A 26,676-nucleotide genomic window follows, 5' to 3' on the forward strand; every position below is an offset into this window, starting at 1 on the left:
CCTTTTGCTAGGCATGGGCCACTGTGATCACTACTTGTTAGCAACTCCAGTGTTGGGGTGTGATAAACAGAGTTCAGACTGTGGGTTTTGTTTGCAAACAAATGCCAAGATGAGTCAGTACATGCTGTTTTTAGCAGAGATCATTGGGCTGGAAAACCCTAAAAATATCAATCATTCAATAAGGCCTCCTTAGGAAAACAATGCTATGATTTTTGCACAGAGCCTCTTTGAAGTTAACCAATTTTGGCTTAAAATTTGAAAATAAAATAAAAAAAGAGCACTGTTGGTCAGGAGGTCTTTCTGAGCTACTTTCAATTCCAAAAGGCCCCTTGAAGGGAAGTAGGGCCTTGATTTTGCTTAAAAAGTATATTTGGCTTCAGGATGGGAAAGAGAGAGCAAGAGTTCTGATTTCTTAGTCACGTACTTTCCTCCCCAGCCCAAGGAGGGTGGGCAGTGCCAAGACCTGGGAGGCTATCAAAGACGCCCTCTGTGTAATAGGATCTGGAATTTATTTCTGATGTCATGGTAAGAACAAAAGAACTTTGCTCTGTGTCAGGCCAGAGTAGCCGCAGTGCTTTTGATGGACAGAGGAGTGGGATTCATGTTCTCCTTGAGGTCCATCTCCAGAGCATGGTGTTTTCCCCGAACAAACTTAATTTTCATTTAACAACCCTTTAGAGAGTTATTCTCTCAGAATGCATCTGAACCCTCCTTGAACCCATTTATGCTTGAGTTAGCACTGTCACTTGGAGTTAACAAGTTCCATATGTTTACCACCCATGGTGAAAGTAGTTATTCCTTTTATTTGTCCTCAAATTGTCTCCAGTAAGCTGGTTGCTTTTGTCTCAACAAGAGTTCATTTGGTTGCCACTAAGTTTGCTCACCTCCTTTCATAGGTCAATAAGCTGATCTCAGCAACTGAGCAGCTTTTGAGATGCAACTTTGGGGAGGAAGAGTGGGTAAATATTCTGTAGCGATTGAAGATCTGGGCACAGCAATAAGTGAATTAGCTTCAAATGCAGACATCTTCTAATCTGTTAAATGGAAGCAAAACTCCACAGAGTTTAAGAAAAGAAAACAAAGCATGTTTGAATCTCATTTTCGAAGCACTATATTGCTATATAATGATAAGTGATAAAAATGCCTCTTATTTCCCTCTGGGAATTTTCTGGAAACAGACTTTCATTATATTCATGAATTCAAATTAGTGTGCTCTGAGGACAGATACTAGAATGTGTCTTTGTTTGGTCAAGTGAATTTATTTAATGATGAGATCTTGAGAGTTTGTCAGAAAATGCCACTAAACTTCAATATTTAATTCCTCTCTGATACATTTTCTTAGCTGAATATACGGTTTCACATTCTTATCTTTTACACAGTGCTGTAGTTTACATTCTAATCTTTTACTCAGTGCTATAGTTTAAATTCTAGGACACCAAAATTTTTAGAGAGGATTTCTCTCCTCTTGATTATTACAAAGTAAACAGACCATGGCCTACCTAAAAGTATTTCCCCCCCTATTTTATGTTTTTTTCACATTCTATGCACAGGCTCCATGGGCACTTTTTATGTCTCTGCTATTAAATTTTATAAGAAGATTTGCACTCTGCAAACTTTTATGAACTATCTCTTCTGTCTCTAGATATACCTATGTATGTTGATTTACTTATCTCTATAGATGAACAACTGTATTAATGTATTATGCACAGCACAAAATGTACAAAAAGTTGAAAGAATGGGAAAAATGAAACATTTTAATTTTATTTCACATTATTAATTTATTAATGATACAAACTCTTTTTCTTTTTACTAGTAATAATATTTTAATGAGAGCCATGAGTTTGAACCTACTTCATTATTTAATACTGGGATAAAAATATTCAGAAGTCTGATTCTTAGTTCAGTTAATTATACTACTTGGTTTTCATAGCTGCTTTGGCTGAAAAAAGATACTTCATATGAATACATAGAACCATATAGAAGCAGTACATCATTGACTGCCTTCCTCAATCATTATACTCTCGTGTCAACCTCCTCCACAAATTTTGCAAAGATTTGTATTAAAATTCGGCAGTTCTCCATCTTCCTTGATGCCTTTCAGTTGTTTTTTCAAACTAATCAGGTAGGTTGCATGATTTTATTTCTAAAAAATTGTTTGAAAACCCATAGAGACTCTCTGTAAAATTTCTTAATCAGATTTTAAAATTAAAAATTTTCTATATGTACAGTAGACCTGTTTTTATATTTGATACATATTATTTTCAGTAAGAAAATCACATACATGTCCAAACATCTTTTTTCAAAATGATCTCTCCATTGCACTAATTCCCTTCAAAAAACAATTGCTTTCTCATGAATTGTATAAGATCATAGATTAACAATGTTTATTTTGTTTTAAATCCTTGTCAGATAGCAAACTTTTGTACTTTTTAGCTTCACTGTTTTTGCTGCAAAGGCTGTTTTATGGTTTCTTTGCAGGAGTCTTTTTAGATGACTAGCTCTTTCTGTGAGGTTAGTTTGGTAAAAACAGATAACGCAGTCTATAAATCCACTTAAATAGGTATTTGTATTATACAAACTATCACAACTTGAATGAAATAGTGAGGGTGGTGCTGTCTACCCTCCATCATTGAAGAGGGTCCTCTGGCCTCAGGAGCTCTTGAAGACCCAGATGATCATTAGACCCTCAGAGGAATGGTCTGATGAATATGTGGCTCAATAGATCCATAATAAGCTCCATAATACAATACAATACAAATCAAATTATGCATTGTACTTAACACTGAAAATATTATTATAACAATGTTAATATATCTTAATCGACATATTATATTAATACTTTAATATATACTATAATCAATACATTATACTATATATTAATATTATATAATATTATACTGAATATAAGGCTTAATTTTGTTCTTAATTTTTAGATTAAAAATATTTTAGAAAAATAGTTCTAATATTATTTTTTTCATAGTTTTTGGAGGCTTCTGATCTATAGCAGGAAAGAGACATATAAACAAATAACTGTATTCAACATGTAAATTAAAAAATAAAAATGCTATGGGATCATGTGGTTGGGGCGGAGAGGGTAAGGCAAAGGTTAAATTCCAGAAACTCAGAGAGGAGATACATTTGAGAGGAACTTGAAGGGTGAATGGGAGATTGCTGAGTGGACAAGGGAGTAAAGGACATTCAAGAAGACACAGGAAGACAGGAGAGTGTGCCCAGGAAACCCTGAGAAGTCTTCTGTGGTCCGAATATCGGACCTTGGGGAGAGTTAGACACGCGACTGGAGAGATGGATGGGGTTCAGGCAGTGAAGGACTTCGTTCTGTGGCAAGTGGGAGCCACTGGAGATTTGAAGTAGAGGAATGACCTCAGTGAAGGATGTATTTCATTTATAAATCATGAACAGTATGCACATTTTGAAAATAATTAAACTTTTGGCAGATGTGGGTGAAATTCTGTTCAATCTAATTTAACAAATAATTATTGACCATATTCTGTGTGACAGGCAGTATCCCCAAGGCAACACAAAGGTATAATGGTGCATATTTTACTTGGTAGAAGGATTAAACTGAACATTTACAACTAAATACACACATATCTGCATTTATCCTTTAGCTTTGTGATGGCTCTTTGATACCCTTGACATTCGGAACAAATTAACACTGGTATTTAATACTTAACAATACATATGTGAGCCAAGTATCCAAGCTTATGAACTCCACTTGAGTATGGATTCCATCTGCTGAAGGAATATAAGCATCCTACATTTACATGTGCCAATGTAAAGAGAGAAATCTGTCTACGGTATGGCTTTGAGATTCTATTATTTGTGTCTTTGGTTGGGAAGACATGCCAAGGTGCCTTGTTGGTTTGCCATTTAGGATGTGGCAAATATTTGAAAAGGCCCTTATGTCATAAGGAATAAACATTAATTACATTGTATCTTTGAAAATAAAAGTAAAACGTATTTTGAAGAACATTTGCAAAAAACAGAAAATCATAAAGAAGAAAATGCAAAACCACCCCAGTCAGACTTCTCAGAGGTAACAATGGTTAATACTTTATATAATCTCCTAAATATTTTTTACATGCATATATAAAATATATACATTTTCAAAATGAAAGACATTGTATGTAATCTTTGCATCTTACTTTAAAAATTTAATGTAATTAGTGAATATTTTCATGTCATGAAACATTCTTTGAAGACATTTTTATATGACTGTGCAGTACTGAGTTCTAAAGTTACACTATAATTTATTTAAACAACTTCCAGTTTGGGACATTAGGTTGATTCCAATTTTTTGGTTTTTTTTCCCGTAATTACAGAGGTATTCTTTGGCATAGATCTTTGACCACATCTCTGATTATCTATTTTCGTAGGATCAATTTCTGAAAAGATCTGAAATCTGTCAGAGAGGTGAACTGTCGAATATTTAAACAGAGTGATTGAAATTGTTCTTTACTTTGGCAAAATCATAGGGGGGGCCTCTGGATGATGAGAGAATACTTCTATTCATCCATTCCTTCAACAAGTATTCATTGAATGCCTCCTCATCCCAGGCTCTGCACTAGGTGCCAAGGTGCAGCAGGAAGCAAGAAAGATGTGTTCACTGCACTCATGGCAGTGATCTGGAAAGTTAGAAATCATGGGTCAACTTCTTGTTTACAGATGAGGAAACAGGGGAAGCAGCTTGCCCAGTTTTACCTAGCTGGCTGTGGAGAGACAGGATTGGAATACAGGTTTCTCTCTTGCAGTTCAAGCCTCTTTGCCCCCCACCAGCCATCTCTCCCCTCAGTGTGATCTTGAGGGCATCAGATCAGGGCTGGTTTATGGTGTCTTCTGTATTTAGATCTAACTCTTGGCAAGGTTGTCAAGTGAATGGGGCCATGTGTGTCTTTGGGGCCCTGGCCTACCCCTTCTGTGCCATTTCCCCTCCTGGAGTCCCCTAATCCTTTCTCAGGCATCCAGAGACCTCATAATCTTTTCTCATGACTTGTGAAAACCTGCTTTCTGGGAAGGAACTGATATCAGTCACTCATATGTCAATGTGGATGAATTAAGACACTGTGTTTCTTCTTGCAAGGGGCGTTAACTGTGAAGGCATCTGAAGATCTCTTTCTTATTGAGGAATGCCAGACCTTGTTTCCAGGGGAGGCATTTTGGGTATCAGGGAGCACAGAGGGTCCTCTGCTGGTCCTCAGAGCTCACAGCGCACCTTCCCGCACACCATTTCCACCATAGCTGCTTAGCCCAATCTCCTCTTCCTTAAGTACAAGGTCAATGCGGCTGGGCAAGAAAGCTGAGGACATTGTATCCACATCTTGAACTTATTTCCAGCATATTAAAGGGGCTGCTTCGAACACAGAGCTTCAGAGAACAGGGAAACCCATTGCTAGGAAACTCCCTTCCCCCTCCCCACCTGCCCTGTGAGGAGTGTCTCCTCTAGGAAAGAAATTCAATTACAGTCTTCCAGTCACCAGAACTGAATTTGGATGGACTATTTCCTCTTTGGATTCTGTTCCAAATTGTATTCCTGTTGCTGGGTTTGAAGTTCATTAGTGTCACAAATCATCTGTATTTCCCTTCTCTGGAGGAAAGCCTGCCACAGGGCTTATCCTGTCCAGTTAATTGACTTCCAGAGGGCTCATCCCTTCCTGAAAGCACCCTAAATGGCTCTGATGGGTAAGCACCAGGCTTACACATATATGAAATAAAAGCTTGGAGAATTCAAACTTCTAGGTCATAGAAATGCGGGTGTGAGTTTTTTTTCTCTCTGAGCATCATAGCTTAGAGTTTTTCTTGACTTGATTGAGGCCAATATGAGAATGCAAGGAACTTATCCTCAGGTAGACGTATGTGGGCTAAGGAGAGGAAGGGAACTTGACACAGAAAATACTCTCATTGCCAGTCAGTGAACTGCTAATAGTTGGAAATAACATGTGCAAAAGCTGTCAATTTAATGTTTGTCAACTTAATGTTTGGGATATAGGGATTTCTTAAATTTCTAATGGGGTATTTAATTTTTAAAATGGTTTTGGGTTACAGACTAAGGAGAAGATGCCTCTAAAACAGCTTCAGTACTCTGAATAACCTTTTAATTTTTTTCAATTTTTAGAATTATGGTAAAATATACATAACATAAAATTTACTGTACTAGCCATTTTTAGGAGTACAGTTCAGTGGTATTAAGTACATTCATATTGTTGTGCAAATATCAACCCCATCCTCTCCCAAACTCAAACAGAAACTCTATATCCATTAAACAATAAGTTTGCACTCTCCCCTCCCCCAGCCCCTGGCAACCTCCATTCTTCTTACTGTCTCTGTAATTTTGACTACTCTAGGTACCTCATATAAGTGGAGTCATATAGTATTTGTCTCTTTGTGACTGGCTTATTTCACTTAGCATAATGTCCTCCATGTTGCAGCATGTGTCAGAATTGTATTCCTTTTTAAGGCTGAATAATATTCTACAGTATGTAGAGACCACATTTTCTTTATTCATTCATTCATTGATGGACATTTGGGTTCCCTTCATGTTTTAGCCATGGTGAGTAATGCTGCTATGAACAAATACCTTCGAGAATCTACTTTCATTATTTTTGGATATATGCCTAGAAGTGGAATTGTTGGATCATATGGTAGTTCTATCTTTAATACTTTGGGGAATTGCCAAGCTGTTTTCCACAGCAGCTGCATCATTTTACTTTCTCACTAACAGTGCACAAGTGTTCCTTTTCCCCACATAGTCGCCAGTAGTTGTTATTAAATAACATTTCAACTTTAAGACCCATGTAATGAGGTTGTATTTTGGTATATCAACTCAATTATTTTTGATCCTGATAATCCCTAGTTCCAGGTTGCCCTGTGACTCTTCTTGGATACTATTTGTAAACAGGCAAATGGGCAACCCTCCCACCAATAAGAGTAAATTACAAGGCTTATTGCCCTCAGGAAGGAGGATAATATGTAGGGGAATCCTTGTCAGATGGAAAAAAGAGTGGAAAGCCAGACCCTGATGGTCTTGCTGGATGGTGGAGAGAGGAGGAGAAATAGAGGTAAGACAGAGAGAGGGAAAAATACCTGTGCAGGCTTTCCCTGCTCTGTGTGCAGGGGTGTGATAGGAGTGAGAACACCTGAAAACATCAGAAGGGTTATGGTATACTTAGCTGGAAAGGATATAAGCCATGGTGTGCTTATAAATGTTTAACAGCTCTCTGGAAAAACAAAAACAAAAAACAAAAACCAACCATGATTTTGCAGCATGTGCCAATTTGCACAGTGTAAATACTTTCACCGTGGCTGATTTCAATTTATCAATGTGAACTCATTGAACATGGAGCTGGGAAGAAATGTGTAATAGCATATCATTATATAGTATTTCCTCCATACAGATTTAACAGTTGTAAATAACCTCAAGATCATAGATAATGGTTACATGTAATAAAATTAGTTTTGAGTATTTATCACATTTATTTTTAATATAACTAATTGTAAGTTTGTAGAAGTTAAGTGTTAATAATGGTTGTTTCAGAGAGGAAAACATAGGAAGAACACTCTTTGACATAAATCACAGCAAGATCTTTTTTGATCCACCTCCTAGAGTAATGGAAATAAAAACAAAAATAAACAAATGGGACCTAATGAAACTTAAAAGCTTTTGCACAGCAAAGGAAACTACAAACAAGATGAAAAGACAACCTGCAGAATGGGAGAAAATATTTGCAAACGAATCAACAGACAAAGGATTAATCTCCAAAATATATAAACAGCTCATGCACCTCAATATTAAAAAAGCAAACAACCCAATCCAAAAATGGGCAGAAGACCTAAACAGACATTTCTCCAATGAAGACATACAGATGGCCAAGAGGCACATGAAAAGATGCTCAACATCACTAATAATTAGAGAAATGCAAAACAAAACTACAATGAGGTATCACCTCACACCAGTTAGAATGGGCATCATCAGAAAATCTACAAACAACAAATACTGGAGAGGGTGTGGAGAAAAGGGAACCCTCTTGCACTGTTGGTGGGAATGTAAATTGATACAGCCCCTATGGAGAACAGTATGGAGGTTTCTTAAAAAACTAAAGATAGAATTACCATACGACCCAGCAATCCCACTACTGGGCATATACCCAGAGAAAACCATAATTCAAAAAGACACATGCACCCCAGTGTTCATTGCAGCACTATTTACAATAGCCAGGACATGGAAGCAACCTAAATGCCCATCAACAGGTGAATGGATAAAGAAGATGTGGTACATATATATACAATGGAATATTACTCAGCCATATAAAGGAATGAAATTGAGTCATTTGTAGAGACGTGGATGGATCTAGAGACTGTCATACAGAGTGAAGTAAGTCAGAAAGAGAAAAACAAATATCGTATATTAACACATATATGTGGAACCTAGAAAAATGGTACAGATGAACCGGTTTGCAGAGCAGAAATAGAGACACAGATGTAGAGAACAAACGTATGGACACCAAGGGGGGAAAGTGGGGGGGGGGGGAGGGGGTGGTGGTGGGATGAATTGGGAGATTGGGATTGACATATAGACACTAATATGTATAAAATGGATAACTAGTAAGAACCTGCTGTATTAAAAAATTAATAATAATAATGGTTGTTTCAGGAACTGACTCACAAAAGTCACGGAAAGTTCATCATTCTCATGTGCAGGCTGCTGCACACCACTGGCTGTAAGCCTCCGTGAACACAGCCCAGAAATGACGGTGCATCATTAGTGAAGGGAGTGGCTGCTACTTGAGCCCCAGGTGGTGCTCCTGGTTCCCCAGGCCCAAAGGGTATGTGGGGTGGGATGCAGTGGGTTCTAATGTGGAAATGCTGAGGCCTCAGTGGACCAGCAAAGGCCTGGAGTCCGTATGAAGAGGCATCAATGTGCAGGAACTTTTCTGGAGTTAAATGCGTGTGGGCTAAGGAGAAGAAAGGCCTATGGACTTTGGAAATGAATGTCATCATGAAACCCCCATGGCCAGTCGTTCTTCAGTGGTCATCTGTCCAGGGAGCCATCCCGGTAACCATTCTTCAGCAGTGTCCATTAAGGGTCCAGAACACCCTAGTTCTCATCTGCACCCCAACTCCCCCCCTCTTAGGAGATCTCATAGGCTCTGTTCCCAGATGCCATTTTGGAGAGAAGCAAGGGGGAGGAAGGGAGAGAATCCAGAAGATGGAGAATTTATCCCAAAGAGACTAGATCATCTAAAAAGAGGCCAAACTGGAAGGCAACTGTGATTCCATAAATTAATATATTTAAAGTTTGTTTTTCTCTCCCCTGCCACCCAGGGGGGTGAACCTTTGCAAGGGAGATCAAGGAGTTGTAGGATAAAGACATGGCAGGTTCTTCCTATATCACGTGGTGCGGGCAATATGTGACACTGATACGCCCCTCTACCTTTTCTCCAGGTGTCACTACCTGTGCCATCAAAAAGTAAAATTAATGAATGCTACTGTCATTAATTGGGTTTGAGACTATAGGCAGGTAATGTTCCTGCAATTTGTCCAAACAATGAAGGAGGGCAATGACTCGAATGTTCCATGGTGCTGAGGGTGGAGTGGTGTGTGGCTGTGACTGGGAGCTGGAACTGGGAATGGGGTAACTCATGAGGCACCGTAGTGAGCAGGGTCCCAGGGAGAGCCCTGTACCTTGTTGGAGGAAAATGGTGAGAGGGAGACAGAATCACGTCACGTTCTCCCAAGAGTCTGCTAAAGCGGAATTTTAGTTTCTTCATAGAAGTAAAGTGAACTTTATAAGGTAGGATGGCACTTGCTTCAAATTTAAATTTTAATAGTCGATTAGCTGTAATTTTTAAAATATTTTTATTCTGAAAATGAATTTTCCACAATAATGCAATTAGTTCCAAAAAATGAGCTCATTTATCTGGCTTTTCTACAAAGGACAATTGAAACATTTAAGGCAAGATTCACTTATTCATCTCCATTTTAGGATGGAAAGAAAGTAGCAGACTTCAGATACTGGTTAAGGTAACAAAATATGGGAAAGCTCCTTTTTCTTTTCTTTTTTCTATTGGTCACCTCCTGTGTAAGAGCTTTACATTATTATGGATATTTTATAGTAAGACACTTGTTTCTGACTTTCTTTATAAACCCATTTTTAAATTTAAAGGCACACAATAAAGCTTTATGCATTTATTAAAATATACACATTTTGGTAAATTTAGAATTTTCCCTTAGTGTCTTAATAAATCAATATATTGTCAACATCACAGTCATTTAAAAATAAAACACACTTCATAACATAGCTGCATATTATTTCTTTCTTCATGACACTACACACCCCATTGTACAGTGCACCAATGGGAATTAGGAACCACAAAACAAACTTTAACAAATACAGCAAGTTCATACCAGAAAAAAAAAAAAAAAAAAAAGCAGAGAACAACACCAGAAGTTACCATCTGCAAAAAAGCAAGTTGTAGCTCTCAAGGACCAAACAAAAATGAAACACGTTAGTAAAATTTACAAGCTGTATTTATAACTTTGGATATGAATTAAACAGTAACGTTTCTTTTCCACAGTGAGAAAAGCTAGAATGTGAGTCCTAGTTAGATGGTGTGCCTATATGGGATGAGGACTATAGCTGCTCTTTAAAAGACCTGCAGCCCCTTCTATCAGCCCAGATGGTTGAGGTATTTATGCGCCATCGTAGCATTAACTGTGTTTTCGCTTTGGAAGGTGGGTGTTTATGATTTCCAGGGTAGAGTCTAGCCTCTGGAAGCGTGAGTGAATGAGACAAAGTACCTGCAACTGCCACGACCAATTAGTAGTAGATGTACAAGGAGCGGCCTTCTCAGAATGAACATAGTCCTTCATAGTCTGCACTTCCTGGGAAATTCACATGACGCACAGTTCCCGTTAGTCAATGCCACCAATGTCAATGTCAGGAAAACGGGGAAAAAAAACCCACAGAGGGAGTCCCTAATGGAAAAATCCAGGCTGCCCCTGTTTCCTAGTTCTAATATCAAGCCATTTTCTTTCCTTATTGTATCAAAATGCACTAAACGTTCTCATAGAGTAAGAAATTACAGCTACCTGCCTTCAGAAGACTTCAAGCCCAAAGCTGTCTTTGCGAAGGCCCTATGTGAATTTTGTAACTCCATGCACGTAGCATACTGTTTAATGATTTCTAACACTATTTTAGTTGATGCTACAGAATATATGTTCACTTTTAATGGTCTTCAAAACTTCCACTAATCCCCTTTGGGCTTTAAGTCCTAAAAAACGAAAACATTTTCTTAGAGAAGTAGTGATGGCACAAGGCAAGTGCCTAAGTATTTCAGAACGACGAGTGAGTTACTCAAGCCGGGCAAGAAGAGGAAAGCCTTTAAGAAACGAAGTTGCTCCTGAGGGGGGAAAAATTACAAGAGCCTCTCCTCAAAAGTCTTAGAGACAATAAAAGTAGACACAGGACTAACAAATTTGTACACGAAAGGGGCTTTCTGCTACCCATCACCATTCCAATTGAGAAACACAAACTCCTTTGGGTAAACAGCAGCCAAGTTCCCGCTTGCGGCGGGACTTGCGGGTTGGAATGCCGTCCTGCGCTTGCGCGTTGGGATGCTGTCCTGCGCTTGCGCGTTGTTTCCTTACACATTATTGGCTCTTTCACGGCGGCGCCACCACTGGTTACCCGTTGGCGCCTCTCTTTGCCAGTAGGCAAAGGGGTCCTCAGCGTGTGGGAGGTGAATGCATATGGGAGAAACTGAGTCTCCGTGGAAATTTGAGATAGAAAAACCTTCCTGGACAAGTCTTGTTCTAAACGCCATGGAGTGCGAATGCCACGAGGCGAATTTGGAGGGCGGCGAATTTGGAGGGCGGCGAATTTGCTCCGCCCTTTCCTCCAGCATAAGAAGTTAAGCTGGTCTTCGGAGTGCGCACTAGCCCGAGGGCTTAAATCCCAGCGTGGACTGTTAATTGCCGCCAGGACTCGGTGAGTTGACCCCAGCTGTGGCTTCAGACACATTCTGACATCTCCACCCAACAAGACATTCTAATCTGAGACACAGAATTAGTAAACGTGTGGGTGACCCTCAGTGGGCTTCCACTGACATCTCGGCCCTGCTAAAATCTAGTGGGAAAGGGGACAGCAATTTCCTCTAGTCTTTTAGACAGATTCTCAAACTCCTGTAGCTTCTCTTCATAATGCGGAGAAGAGGTGGCCCCTTGTAAAGTAGATTTAAAAGTGGGATGTAAAGGAGTTCAAGCTCATCAACTCTTTTCAGAATGGGGGAAAGACATTTCTTTGAAGGAGTTTGTGGTTTGTTTCCCCAATATTACTAGGTTTATATCCTGACCAACCCACAGGTTCTAGAGAAAGATGGATTATTAAATTCAACAACCTTTCCCCCCCTGTTCATTAAAGAGGCTCATCATGACCATTATGTTGACATTTGATTAGCTATTAGTTTGTTACTAAGAAGTAGAACTGGATTCTTGACCTAATTCTATCATTCCTTTCCTTTCACAAAGTGGCTTTACACTCAAGTCGAGTAAAATCTTGAGCTGCGGTTTTACTGTTCAGGTTAGATAGATATAAAATGTTGTTAGGTTTGGTTGTTTAAATTTACTGTTGAAAATTTAAAGTGGCTGGGAATAACTTTGTGTTGTCTGTCCACATGTTAAATGACTATACTTCTCCTAAGTTGATGAAATCAGACAGGATTTCAAAGGAAGAATCATACATTGTTTTAAGTATGGATATTTTCCCCCTTTAGGTATGTTAAATCAACTTGGGAGTGTGTATGTAATTTATTAGCTCCTTGCTAGGCAGATGAAGCCACTGCCCCAGCTTCTTAAAGTCCAGCCTTCCCTGATTCATACGTTCATCATTTCCTCACCCAAGGAGAGCCAGCCAGCTCAGTTCAACATTCACGTCTATCTGTGCGTGAGCCCTGACTTGCCTTCTCAGCATAATTTCCTATAGTTCTAAATACAAATCATGTGCTCCTGTCAAACTAGCTTCTTGCTTTCCCTTGAAGGAGGCACAGTAGAAATTATTAGTCAGGAGACAGCTGTTAGCCACAGTCTACACCTTACTCACGCTGATCCTGCATCTGGCAGGCATCTCCCTCATTTCTACCTGGCAAAATTCTCCCCATCCCACAAGGCTCAACACAAGGGCTGCATTCTCTATGATCTTTCCAGTGGAGGGAGGTCTCTTCGATATTTGAACCCCTACAGCACATAATAAGCTCTCCACAAAAAATTGTTGAATAAATGATATTTCCTTTTCCTTTCATTCATCCATCCACCCATCCATCTGATCATCAGATATTTATTGAACATCCACTATATGCCAGGCACATGTAGTTGGTAAAATCTAGCTCTGAAGCTTATCTGTGGGTTTCAGTGATCTGTGGTATTGCAATTCTCTGCCCTCATGGGGAAGGATTTATTCTTATCATCCAGGAATACTTCTTGTTGTCATTACCAACAATTCCATTATTTCCTAAGTTGCCTCCTCATTGGCAGATCTAGCAATGCATGTCAAGGTTCTGCATTTGTGCACTAAATACACGTCTAGCCTTGTCTTATCCTTTCTACTTCTATTTTTATTTGCCTCAGTTCCTCACTTAATCTTTTTGTATTATATGTATTTTTATAGCCACCTGAAATCCTCTTGAAATGAAGCAGAGTGCTAATAAAGAGCATACAATTAAAAAAAATCAGGTAATTGCCTCCAAATCATAAATCCACATGATGAAATCTCACTGAAAGAGCTCTTGCTACAGAGGATTCAGTAAAATATAGGTCTTTCTTGGACTCTGTTCAAGGGGCTAAGTTTCTGAGGTAATTAGAGGGTGATCTTAACTTATAACGTGGTCCCACAAATATGGTCTTAAGAAAATTAATTAGGAAACGCTACTATAATCATTCTAGTGGCTAATGGTATTTGAAAACTGCATTGTGAAATCTAGGACTGTTGCACAGAGGCTGGGAAGCATGAGGGAAAAACATGTCTATTTATCTTGAAAAACTTTTTCTATCATATTGACTAATTTTTTTTAAAAGCCAAGGTCACTGGTGAAATGACTGATCAACTTTAGAGCAATAACGAGAGCAAAGCTTAAAAAAATATACAGATGCTACTGGTGAGAAATGACTCCTGAAATGAGAGTGATTGAGAGAAGGCCTTCCAGAAATCAGTACCAACAGGGGTTTACCAAAGCATGCCTTCTCTCTTCTCATGCTGCAGAAACTGCATACGTCTGCCACCAGACAATGGTTACGCTAATACCTACACCTTACTAGTAAAAGGAAGCTCTTTCACTCACGTTAAGATTTTGTTATTTTTGCATTCATATTTCTCTTTGAACACTTTTAAGGAATACAGCCCCATCCCATCTGTCTGGATGTGTCTCAAGTTTAACAGATCATATTTAAACTAGGCAGATTTGTTGAGTCCTAAGACCAGTTCGAAACTTTGTCTTCACAAAAATTACTGATAGCGAATTTAATCCCCAAGGGTGTATTTCACACACCAGGCACTGTATCTTTATGGTTAATCTTAGGCGAGAGAAAAATGGCATTGCCAAGCATTGCATTAAAAGGAAAAAATGACCTCAGGAAACCAGAGCTCTAAACACTTAATATAGAGGAATGAAAAAGAAGATCTGGAAACAGTAATTATTCGAATTTAAATGGCATACATTGGCTATGGGTGGGATATGCAGTTTATTTAAAAAACTAGTTTCAGTTGATCTTTTAAAAAATATTATGTTAAAGCCCAGGGCATCAACCAAGAGGACTTGTCAGGTTTGGTTGTTTTATCTACATTTATCAGGCTCTGGTGGTGCTCGTTCCCTGGGCTGTGAGCCTCCAAGGGCAGATGTTACATTTCTTTTTATTCGCATTGCTTAAGACTTGGTACATTCTTGATCAGTGTTAGTTTTGCATAAAAATGTGCTTTTGCCTCCTGTTTATAATCCTGAAACATGCCAAGGTGGCACAAACCTCAACCTTTAAGAAAGAATAGACTTAAACATTAGTTGATGTTCTGGAAAACTTTTGGCATAACTCTAGATCCAGGAGACAGAGAGAGCAAAGAATTTGCTATTGCGCCTCCCTTTCAGGAAATTCTCACAAAGATTTTAGCTTGATCCAAATTGTGCCTTCACATACATGCGTGCACATCTCAAGGCAGTGTTGGAAGCCCTGTAACCCAGGACTAGAATGCAGAGACCATGTGTTTTTTTCTTGTTGCAAATGTTCTCTTCCAGCTTCTTTCTGAAAAAATACCTTTAAGAGCCCCTCTATGGCCCAGATTTAGACCTTACCAGATTTTTCTCTGGCTTCAGTGAAACTACTTAGGGAAATAAAAGGAAAAATACGCATCTAAAAGTGAGCTACTCCAGAGGAATAAGGTTCAGAAGTGAAATGTGATCTCATGGAATGCAGTTACGAAGTAGCTGTGCTTCAGTATTTTTGTTTTCAGAGCAGCACCCACCAATCAAGTGGTTGCATATCTCAGAAAAGTACAGAATTTATAATTTTAGAAATCTGAAGTAGAGTTTGCAATGTGATCTCAGTGGCTGGGTCACTTCTCCTTGTAAAGCTTTTTTATCTGATCATAAAACAAACAGCCTACTTCTTCAAGGCATATTAGTGCCATGAAATCATGCTCCTACTTTGCCCTCTTTCATCATATCAGCAGGAGCTTAGAGTCTGGTATAAGAGAAGGCATGACAGAGAGTTAATTTTTGCCAATGCCCTTCTGGCCTTCACTGCAAGAGATGGTTATTCAGTTGTTGTTGTTTTTTTTTTCTGGCCATTTAAGTAGAGCTTTGATGGTGCTTCTCACCATATTATTGGGTCTGCATGACTGCTTTATGGTGAGTCTGAAATCTTTGGGGTCATGGTCTCAGAGTCCCTGACCTTTGCTGTGTCCTAAAGTTCTAGTTGGGAGATTGTGAGAACCTTGGCGAAGAACAAGAGGCATGCATCCCCATGAATTTGTTTTTGTGAGATTTCAGGACAAAATGTGGCTTGCTGAGGAAGTGCCACTTGCCGCCTGGCCTCAGGGAGCAGCTCTCAGCCCAGCATGCTGAGAACAGAGCTTTGCCCTTGTGGTCTCAGGTGGTTGAAATGCTGCCTTGTGCCCACCCCTGCCTGCTTTGGCACATCTCCAGGAGGAGCTGCAGCCTCAGTGTGGTCCAAGAAGTTTACTCCCTGCTTCTTGGGGCCTTAGTAAGAAGCGAAAAGATTCAACCAGCAAAGCAAAGGCCTGGGAAACGTTTGCTGCCATCAGCTCTGATGGTTGCACCTAAGATAGAACTTCTTGTAGCTTCTTGTTTAGTTTTTTTGTTTTTTGTTTTTGTTTTTTACAAGGGGACCAGCTATGGGACCTGGGTTAAGCCCTTGGACAGAACTATCCTGAAGAGCAGAACTGGCAGATGACAGGCTATGACTGGGGACTGACTTTGGGGAAGCCTGGGTTTTTGAAATGAGAGCCAAAGACGTTTCCACCTTCTAGCCCACAGGTTAAGTTACTGAAAATAAATCACCGTCATTTCTACACATTTCTTGCGTGTTTGCTCCTACTCTGGAGAGTAATCTAACTCATCATTGGCAATCAGGGCCTCTGAGTTCTGTTTGTGTTTGCTTTTGCTCTTCGCCTTGCTACTCGTCTGGGTGTTTGCCTGTGCATCTGACATCTGCTGGTAATAGAAGCCTTTGTCTTCGGCAGGCCCGCCCCAGTTCTCCTGGCTCTCGCCCTCTGTGGCATAGGAGAAACCTTCCTCCACTGAGAAGGGGTCGTCCACGTCGTAACGCTGGTACGTGCTTTGGTGCAGGGCTTCTTCTCGGGCGCTGATTTCCAGGGTGCTGTTCCAGATGCCGTACCCAAAATAAATGAGCATACCTGTAGGTGGGAGGGGGGGGAAGCACAGGTGGGATAAAAGCAGTTGCTTTGGGATCCACGGGTCAGGCAGGGAGCTCACTCTCAATCGTGAAAGCAGAGCTGGTGCTGGATGTGTTTTCTTTGGTCTACACAGTGTATTGAAAAGACTCGAATTAGATGCCATTTAAAAATTGGGAGATCTTGCATTAAGCAACCCATATTTACAGCTTCCCCTAAAAAAGTCAGAAGGACTGACAACGCTGTACCCACATTCCGATATGGAGACGTTTGGCTGGAGGTGAGAACTGACTGCGTCTTTAGTTAGGATAGGGGCTCTTGAGGTCACCTCAGTCCCCCCTCCCCTGTTGACATCTAGCTCACTGTACTCAAGTAGGTGCTAGCCAGGAATTTGCATTTTCTACTCTGGATTAAATAGTTACGGATCACCAGCAGTGTATTCCCAACCTTCTCATAGCATCTTATTATCCCATACCTGCACTTAGGGACTCCATCTTTTATTTCACCACGTAGCAACATGCATATATGATCCTACGATTTAGTTTGCCATTTTTCACTCACCAAAGTCATAATACATTACTGCCACTCAGCTGTCCACTTTCCTTTGTGGACTCTCACGGTGTCTAGTGCATGCCCCTGTTTCGGCCCTTAGAATATCTGTTGTGTGCTTATCTGCCCAGGGTGGTTCTATTTTATAGACTCTGCAGAAAACTGGCACTTAATGTTTGTTGAAGGAATGAATGAGAACTCCTGATAAGCATGCAGTGTCCAGTGCAACCTTCTCATTCCAAGCAAAGGAAAGAAACCTGCCTTCCTAGTTAACACGTAGCATTAATATGGGCTAATGTTTCATTTCTATTAGAATTTTTAAGAAAAGATATATGAAAATAGTTTGAGAGGCCCCATTTTCTACCTTGAAAAGCCCACGAAGGCTCAGGGCCTGGAACGCTGAGAACCATAACCTTGGAGGCCATGGGGCATGATGGTTAAGAGTGTGAGGTCTGGGTTCAAATCAGGCCTCTGTCACTATTAGCTGTGTAACCCTGGACCAGTTACTGAGCCTCTTTGTGCCTCAGCTTTCTCTTCTATGAAACCATGAGAGTATTGTACCTATACCTTGGGGTTGCTGTGAGTAGGAAACGAGATAAGCAGTGGTTCTCAACCCTGGCTGCACCTGGAGGGTCACCTGGGGAGTTTTTGCACGATCCTGATACCTGAGCCTCACCCTCTAGAGATTCTGATTTAATTGGTCTGCAGTGTGACCCAAGCATAGGTGTTTTTTAAGCTTCACAGGTGATTCCAGTGGTCAGCCAAGGCTGAGAACCCCTGAGATCAGGAACATTAAAGCTCCTGATGTGGGAATTCCCTGGCGGTCCAGTGGTTAGGACTCTGCACTTTCACTGTCACGGGCCCGGGTTCGATCCCTGGTCAGGGAACTAAGATCCCACAAACTGCGTGGGGCGTGGCCAGAAAAAAAAACAAACAAAAAAACAACTCCTGATGCGCATGCTTCGCTGCCAACTTTGGCCATTTTGTGGCCTGGCTGCTGGGGGCCCCTCGGTTATGCACCCTCCTTCCAGGCCCCAACGCCCTCTTCTCGGTGGCACTAGTCTCTTTGACTTTGCTAACTCTGTGGGCATCTGCTGGGCTGTTTGCTTAGAACCACAAGGTGAAGTCTGCTTTCCGCTCTGGTGCTTGAGGTATCCTGCTTCCTTTTGAATTTGCAGTGTGTCTTTTTAAGCTTGGATTTCTCTCCCCCCCATCCCCCAGTGAAATCAACTTTACAGGAGCCAAAGTAAGCAGAGATTTATAGTCCTAATTGGTAATAAATCCTGGAGTTAATCATTTGCAGACGTAGCTATACTCAAATAGCGACTTCATTTTTTCTGAGCATGGATCTTTACTCTTTCTTGTCTGGGGGTGGGTGTGGCCATGGGGGATAGTTATTATCCTTGTGTAGAACAAGGCACCAAACTGAGGCCTCTTTTAAAAGGGCCAGCATGCTGCTTCTTGGAGAATGCCTCTGTTGGAAGCGTGTTTGTTTCAGGAGACTGAGTTTATCGTCAGGCACACACCTCCGTATGCCCAATTTTTCTTTCTTGCTATCTTTTCTCTTAGACATACAGGCAGGTGCCAAAGCTGCCTTCTCCTTCAGCTTGGTATCTATTACATCAATTCTTTCCTCTTTGATCCCCTTCTCGGATCCTATTTATAAGCATGTTATTTCCCTACTAAACTTACTACCATTTTTTCTTTCCCCCTTTGCCCCTAGCTTCTCTCTTCTGTACTCTACGGGTCATCATTCGAGCACTGGTTTGACATCTATTCTGACAAACCTTCCCCTGTCCCCACCAAGTATTGGGGTGTCAGGTAGATCGGTTTATGGGAATTCTCTGGGAGCCTTGGTGTGATTACTCATAGAATCATAGATATTTAGAGCTGGAAAAGAGTCTATGTCATTTACCTATTTGAATACCTTAATTTTACAGATGAAGAAATGGAGGCTGGGAACGACTAAGTCACTTGCCTGGGTCTGTGAGGGACAGCAGCAGCATTCCATGAGGGTAGAGAGAAGGCTCTAGCTTATTCAGCCCTTCACACCCCCTCCCCTGCTGCGTTATAGACTGTGCCTAGTGCAAAAATATTCAGTACAAGGTTAGGTTCTATCTGGGGAGTGGCTGGGCCTGGAAGGAACACGAGTATAGATGTGTGTGTGTGTGTGTGTGTGTGTGTGTGTATGTGTTAGTACGCGAATGTGTCGTCTGTGATTACTTTGGGAAAGCAATCCATGGAAACCTACCACATAAATATTTATGGGCCTTCTAATGTTTGTTCTGAGCCCCCTACAGTTTCAAAGGTGTGTCACTCTGTCTTCAAAAATACATTTCAAATATGAGTGCTGTGAACCAAGAATCGACTGTGTGCATCGGCCTGACAGCATGAATAGCTGACTTGGGCAAATGCGTTCTCCTAGGGCTTGGCGTTCTGTCTGCCTTTATCCTTCTCCCTGGCCCTTGAATCAGTTCAGGAAAAGTGGTGTGAGGCAGAGAAGGACTGGAGAAAAGGAAGAATGGAGGGGGACAAAGGAACAGAGGGGAACAAATGAGCGGGGGTGGAGAGAAGAGAGAAACATGTATTACCATCTGTCACACATAAACAAGGGCTTTGTGTTGGAGGAGTAAACAGAGCTGCTAAAAGCCTCCTGTGTAGAAGCAGGGTGTTTTGTTTCTGCTCCTTTTTTCAGTTGGCTTAGAGAACGAAGCATGAGGTCGTTTCTGAAAAATCTGTGGGGAGCTTCTGGGAATCCTGAATCATCTGAACAAAACTTCACACAACCCCTCTGGGTGCTGAGGTCCTACAGTGATGCATCCTTTATGTCACACCTTTCTCCCAAGGAACGCAAACTGTTCTACAAATGCTGTCTTGTTTAGACTCCTCCTGGCCTGTTTCAGAATGGGGTGTGTGTGTGTGTGTGTGTGTGTGTGTGTGTAGGTTAAGGTTATGTGCGTTTCACAGACAGGAAACTGCGGCACAAGACGAAATACAGGACTTTCCACAGCTACACAGTCGGTGTTGAGATAGTGTTCGGACTGTGGATCCTTCCGGGTCCTCCATGTCCTAATCCAGGCTGCTTCCAATTGCTATTTCTCCCACCTACCAGGGGTGGCTGGGAGGTATAGACTGATTGGAAACAATTTTGCTGAACTTTACTTTTGAAGAATTTAAAACATAAAGAAGTGGAGAGAATAGTATAAAAAAGCCTATGTGTTCATCGCTAGCCCGCTCCCTCCCGACACCCACTCCCCTACCACTTTCTCTTTAGATTATTTTGAAACAAATCCCTTTCATCCTGTTTCATCTGTAAATGTTTCAGTATGTATCTGTAAAATAGACTCCTTCAAAAACCTTAACTTAGTATCATTATCACATCTAAAAACTGATAATAATTCCTTAATATCGAGCTTCCCTGGTGGTGCAGTGGTTGAGAATCCGCCTACCAATTCAGGGGACATGGGGCCCTTGTCCGGGAAGATCCCATATGCCGCGGAGCAACTAAGCCCGTGAACCACAACTACTGAGCCTGTGCTCTAGAGCCCGCGGGCCACAGCTACTGAAGCCCTCATGCCACAACTACTGAAGCCCGTGTGCCTAGAGCCCGTGCTCCGCAACAAGAGAAGCCACCGCAATGTGAAGCCCGCGCACCGCAGCAAAGAGTAGCCCCCGCTCGCCACGACTAAAAAGAAAGCCCGCGTGCAGCAACGAAGACCCAATGCAGCCAAAAATACATAAAGAAATAAATTTATTAAAAAAAAGAAATTTATTAAAAAAATTCCTTAATATCCTCTGATATCCAGCAGCATTAAAATTTCCCCAAATTATTATGTTTGGATAAACTCTTAACTTTTTGAAGCTATATACTTATTCCAGTGATGCTGTCATTGCTTGAAATAGTTTTTGGGTCCTGTCATTTAGGTTGTCACTGGGATTGGGTTTACTCTTTTGTAAACCCTTACAGATGGCAAAGTTTTATCTTTTGAAAGTAGATTTGCTTTTAGCATAAGCCAGAAGTCATTTGGAAGCAAGCCTCAAGAATACGATGGCTGATTGATAAATAGTATTACGTATTCTATTTGGGTACTTAGTTCTCCAGTTCCATAAAAACTTAGATCCACTGCTTTGTAGTTATACATCTGATATCTGAATGAATGAAAGGCAGGTGTGATGTTTAAAATCAGAAGGGAATCAGCTTTTGTGTTGCAGCAGGGTCTTGGAGGCCCCCCTGCTGGGCTGGAGTTATCGTTTTAGTTGCTGGATCGTGGAGGGGAGGAAGCACGCAAGGCATTGACTAGTTAGCAGCCGGCACAGACGTGTTGCAATATTTTAACAGCAGACACGGCTGTCCTGGGCACCCAGTAATGGCAGTGAGTCCCGTGAGAGGCTGTTTGCGCTGAAGGGACGTATTCAAAGGGAGGCTCTGGCTTCTTTTCCGGACAGAAGTTCCCGGGTGGGGAATATGCCTGCCGTATCGTCTTCATCTTGTCTAGCCTGAGAGGTTCGGGCTAGACAAGATGAAGAATCATGCCTTCAGCAACTGAACGGGCTTTCTTTATGTAACAGAATACCTTGTGATCAGAAGGCCCTTTATACAAACACACTTCCTCGTCCATCATCCCAGAGAAGTTAAGAAGTGTGCAATATGCAGGGATTGAAGTGGCACCACAACTCACATCTCTTGAGTCTAAATGGAGGGCTGCTCCCATCCTACCCAGGGGCCTCCAGAGAGCTTTTCGGGACGCCAAGTTGCCTTCACGAGTTCAGGGCACCTCAGTGTCAGCTGGCAAAACACCTACTTACTCCACTTGTCTCGGTCCATCCTGTGCAAATTAAGCAAATGACCTCAAACCTACAAGTGAGAGGGGTAGGGGTAGGGGGTCCTCTGAATCATATGGGAGAAATGCCGAACAAAAACTCAATGCTGAAAAGAGCCTGGGTGACCTGGCTCTAGACAGATTTCCAATCCTGCGGGAACAAGCTCAGGTTATGAAGAAGGTCCCTGACCTCTGGAGTCCCCCAGGAGCTTCCTGTCCTCTGAACATGGCTCCACGCTCAGGGCCAAAAGAGGTGGGCCACCTGACCTCAGGCTGGGTGGAGCAGCCTCTTCCTGGGGCACGATTTCCAGCAGGAAGCTCTGCCCGCTGAAGATAACGATGCGCTTTGTTATGCCCGGAGGCTTTTTTATTTTTACTGCTCTGGGATCAGCTTTCCAAAACAGACACTTGCCAATGCAGAAATGAAGATGGTAATGAGAAGGTGGCCTCCCATCCAGCACAATCCCCACCAGCTCCCACTTTGCTGGTTATTTTTTAAATACTCACAAGCCCTGTTGATTGAAATAACAGTAAGTTTTGTTTAATATGGTGTGGCCAGGAAGAGCAGGCTCAGGATGGAATGGGGACCCGGGGAGCTTCTCTTCTGGCCCTGCAGCTGATCTAACATAAAGTCGCATTCTTTATGCCTCAGTTTCCCACCTGCAAAATGGAGCTGGAGACCCTCATGTTATTTGTTGAGTATAATGGCTGTGAGACAGAATGCAATCTTGTTTAAAGACATATTAAGAAGACCAGTAATCCAAGCCTGCAGTTCCACCTCTAACTCAACAGAACCCCAAGGGAAATATGTCTGTGTGTCCACTGAAAACATGTACAAGAATGTTTGTAGCAGCTCTGCTCCTAACAGCCCTGACTGGAAACATGCTAAATATCTATGGACACCGGGATGGATAAATACATTGTGGTATATCAACACAGTGGAATGCTAGACAGCAAGGAGAATGAACTAAATGAACTAAAACTACAAGCACAGGTCGGATGAATCTCACAAATGTAATGCTGAGGGAAAGAAGCCCATCACACACTCTTTCACAGCGCTGTCTGTTAAGGGTGCACGGCACACACCCGCTCCAGAGCCTTCCACTGCCATGGTCTCCTCTCCCTTCATTCTCAGCCAGGTGTCTCCCTGTGTAGCCCAGCACCTCTGCCAGCAGGCAGCCTCAGCTGCTGAACGATTCACCTCCTCCCTCCCTCCCTCTTGGAATCACCCTGGCCCTGTGGCCATCCTCACTCTGGCCTCCATGATTTTTGTTGCTCTTCTGAGCATGATTTTGATGGTGAAGCTGCCAGTTGTTTTCTTGTTTCCTACAAGGAGAATTTCAAACTTATTTACGGGACATATCATCAGGAATTTGTTTATCTTGGTGCCCTCTCAGGTCGAATTCATGGCCCCCTTCTCTCCCTCCTCTTCCCTTCATCACAGTGGCTGCTTTGGGTCAGTTTCCAATAGGATTTTGGATGAGAGCTCAGGCAAAGACCGTAAAGTATGCCTTCTCTTTGGGATAGTGATGGTTTAGTACAGGATTTATGAGGTCCATTGCTCAAATCACAAGTCCTATCTGTTCTCTAAAGCTATAGACGGTAATTTGTTTTCCTCAGAGGGACTGAAAAAATTCCAGGTGAAAACTTGACAGACTCCAGAGTAAGGGCGCCCACAGCTGGTCTAACAGATGATTCATTTACAGTAAAGGCCCACAGGGACCAGTAGACCTGACACATGCCTGGAAAATACCATTGTATAGTGTTCTTACTGGTCCCTCCTAGTTTCATATTCCCTGAACCTCTGCCCAACCCCTGAGGTATTCCTTTACAAAACTGCATCATCGAAGAGAAAAGGTAGATGAAGGCCGCTTTGTGTTCATTTTGTTGGGGATTATTAAACATTTGCTATTTGTGTTATTTCTCTTGTCAAAAGGAAGATAAACAAGTGCTGGGTGTCTAGTTAGGACCGTGCCTCGTTTCTCGCTGTGAATTGTGCTCTTCTCAAGGTCAAAAGCTTAGCAAAACATTGTCACAAAAATGCTGTAATTAAGATTCATTTAGAGAAATTTGGATAAAAAAATGTGTTTAAGAAGATTATCAACTTATGACTCAGCCTAACCATGTAAATCTTTTTAAAAAGTAGCAGAAGTTTCTTAAGCTCCATTTAGAAATCTCTCTACTATCCTCCCCAGGAAACTTATATTATGAATAGAGAGATTAAGAAGAATAATCTGGCATTTTGGAGGCTCAGATGTTTAGAGATGGGATATTTATTCTACAAGATAGTTAAAAAATTTACAAGCCAATTTGGGGTTGTGGGATGGATATACTTTATATATCCAAAAATAGGGAGTTTTGTAATTAAATTATCTGCCCTTCTTATTCTTCTCTCTAGATCAGTGGCTCTCAAATTTGAGCATGCATCAGAATTACCTGGGGGGCTTGTTAAAATCTAAATTGCCCTCAGAGATTCTGATTCTGTCTGTAGGTCTGGGATGGGCTCTGAAATTGCATTTCTAACTAGTTTCCACATAATATTGATGCTGCTGGTCTGGGACCACACTTTGAGAACCACTGTTCTAGATCATTGTAAACCTGGCTGCACATTAAAATTACCTAAGAGAGCTTTAAAAATACCCAATATTTGGCCATACCAGACCAATTGAATCAGAACATCTCTGTGAGGGGATCCTGGTCATAGAATGTTTCAGAAGCAACTCTCACGATTCTGTTGTGTAGTCAAGGTTGAGAATCTTTGTTCTAGGTGAAACTTACTTATATTCCAGCCTTCAAAGATCATGATATCAAAGCAGTTAATAGCTAGCAGTTGGGTGCTTCTTAAACTGCAGGCTTCATTGCCCTCTGTCTGGCCAGCCCAAGCTGCAGGGTGGCATCCTCACATGCCAAGGAGTATCAGTTTCTGGAGCTAGTTTGAAGTTTGTGCTATCAGCAAGATTACAAAAGATTCTCTGGGAGTTTTCTTCTGCCTCATAACTGGGAAGGCAGCCTGAGTCAGAACAGGTTCATGTTGTACTTTGGCATGTGATAGCTAGTCTGGGAGACAATGAATCATTCTAGCTTTTTAAAAGAAAGGCAGCAAAATAATATTTCTTACTGCTTTCTCTGATATTTTATTATTTAAGCCCCAAACAGCAACTAGGTCAAGGCTAAAAGAATTATCTGCATTTTTACAGATGAGAAAACTGAGGCCCAAAGGAGTTAAGTGAACTTCCCAAGGTCACAAGGAAGTGGTAGAGCTGTGATTGAACTTGGGGCTGTCTGACTCCAAAGGCAATATATGCAAATCAATCAATGTGATACACCATATTAACAAATTGAAGAATAAAAACCATAAGATCATCTCAATAGATGCAGAACAAGCTTTCGACAAAATTCAACACCCATTTACGATAAAAACTCTCCAGAAAGTGGGCATAGAGGGAACCTACCTCAACATAATATAGGCCACGTATGACGAACCCACAGCAAACATTATTCTCAATGGTGAAAAACTGAAAGCATTTCCTCTAAAATCAGGAACAAGACTAGGCTATCCACTCTCGCCACTATTATTCAACATAGTTTTGGAAGTCCTAGCCACGGCAATCACAGAAGAAAAAGAAATAAAAGGAATCCAAACTGGCGAAGAAGAAGTAAAACTGTCACTGTTTGTAGATGACATTATACTATATATAGAAAATCCTAAAGATGTCACCAGAAAACCACTAGAGCTAATCAATGAACTTAATAAACTCACAGGACACAAAATTAATACACAGAAATCTCTTGCACTCCTATACATTGAAAATGAAAATTCAGAAAGAGAAATTAAGGAAACAATCCCATTTACCACTGCAACAAAAGAATAAAATACCTAGGAGTAAACCTACCTAAGGAGGCAAAAGACCTGTATGCAAAAAACTATGATACTGATGAAAGAAATCAAAGATGACACAAACAGATGGAAAGATATACCATGTTCTTGGATTGGAAGAATCAACATTGTGAAAATGACTATACTACCCAAAGCAATCTACAGATTCAATGCAATTGCTATCAAATTACCAACGGCATTTTTCACAGAACTAGAACAAAAAATTTTACAATTTGTATGGAAACACAAAAGACCTCGAATAGCAAAAGCAATCTTCAGAAAAAAAAAAGAAAAAAAACAGAGCTGGAGGAATCAGGCTCCCTGATTTCAGGCTCTACTACAGGGCTACAGTAATCAAGACAGTATGGTACTGGCACAAAACAGAAATATAGATCAGTGGAACAAGCTAGAAAGCCCAGAGATAAACCCACACACATATGGTTACCTTATCTTTGACAAAGGAGGCAAGAATATACAATGGAGCAAAGACAGCCTCTTCA

At 41.2% G+C, this 26,676-nt stretch overlaps 1 protein-coding gene across 1 annotated transcript in view; it reads right to left on the minus strand.

Annotated features, from left to right (window-relative positions):
* Positions 1–15,837: 15,837 nt before the first annotated feature.
* The window catches only part of SLC7A14 (solute carrier family 7 member 14), a 124,355-nt gene continuing 113,516 nt past the window's right edge, over positions 15,838–26,676 (minus strand). The window contains exon 8 of the mRNA XM_036851374.1: positions 15,838–16,933. Coding sequence (XP_036707269.1) covers positions 16,611–16,933 — 323 coding nt within the window. The 3' untranslated portion in view covers positions 15,838–16,610. The remainder of the gene's footprint in view (positions 16,934–26,676) is intronic.

The sequence above is a fragment of the Balaenoptera musculus genome, chromosome 4, assembly GCF_009873245.2.
Source record: "Balaenoptera musculus isolate JJ_BM4_2016_0621 chromosome 4, mBalMus1.pri.v3, whole genome shotgun sequence".
In the NCBI taxonomy this organism is placed as follows: Eukaryota; Metazoa; Chordata; class Mammalia; order Artiodactyla; family Balaenopteridae; genus Balaenoptera; species Balaenoptera musculus.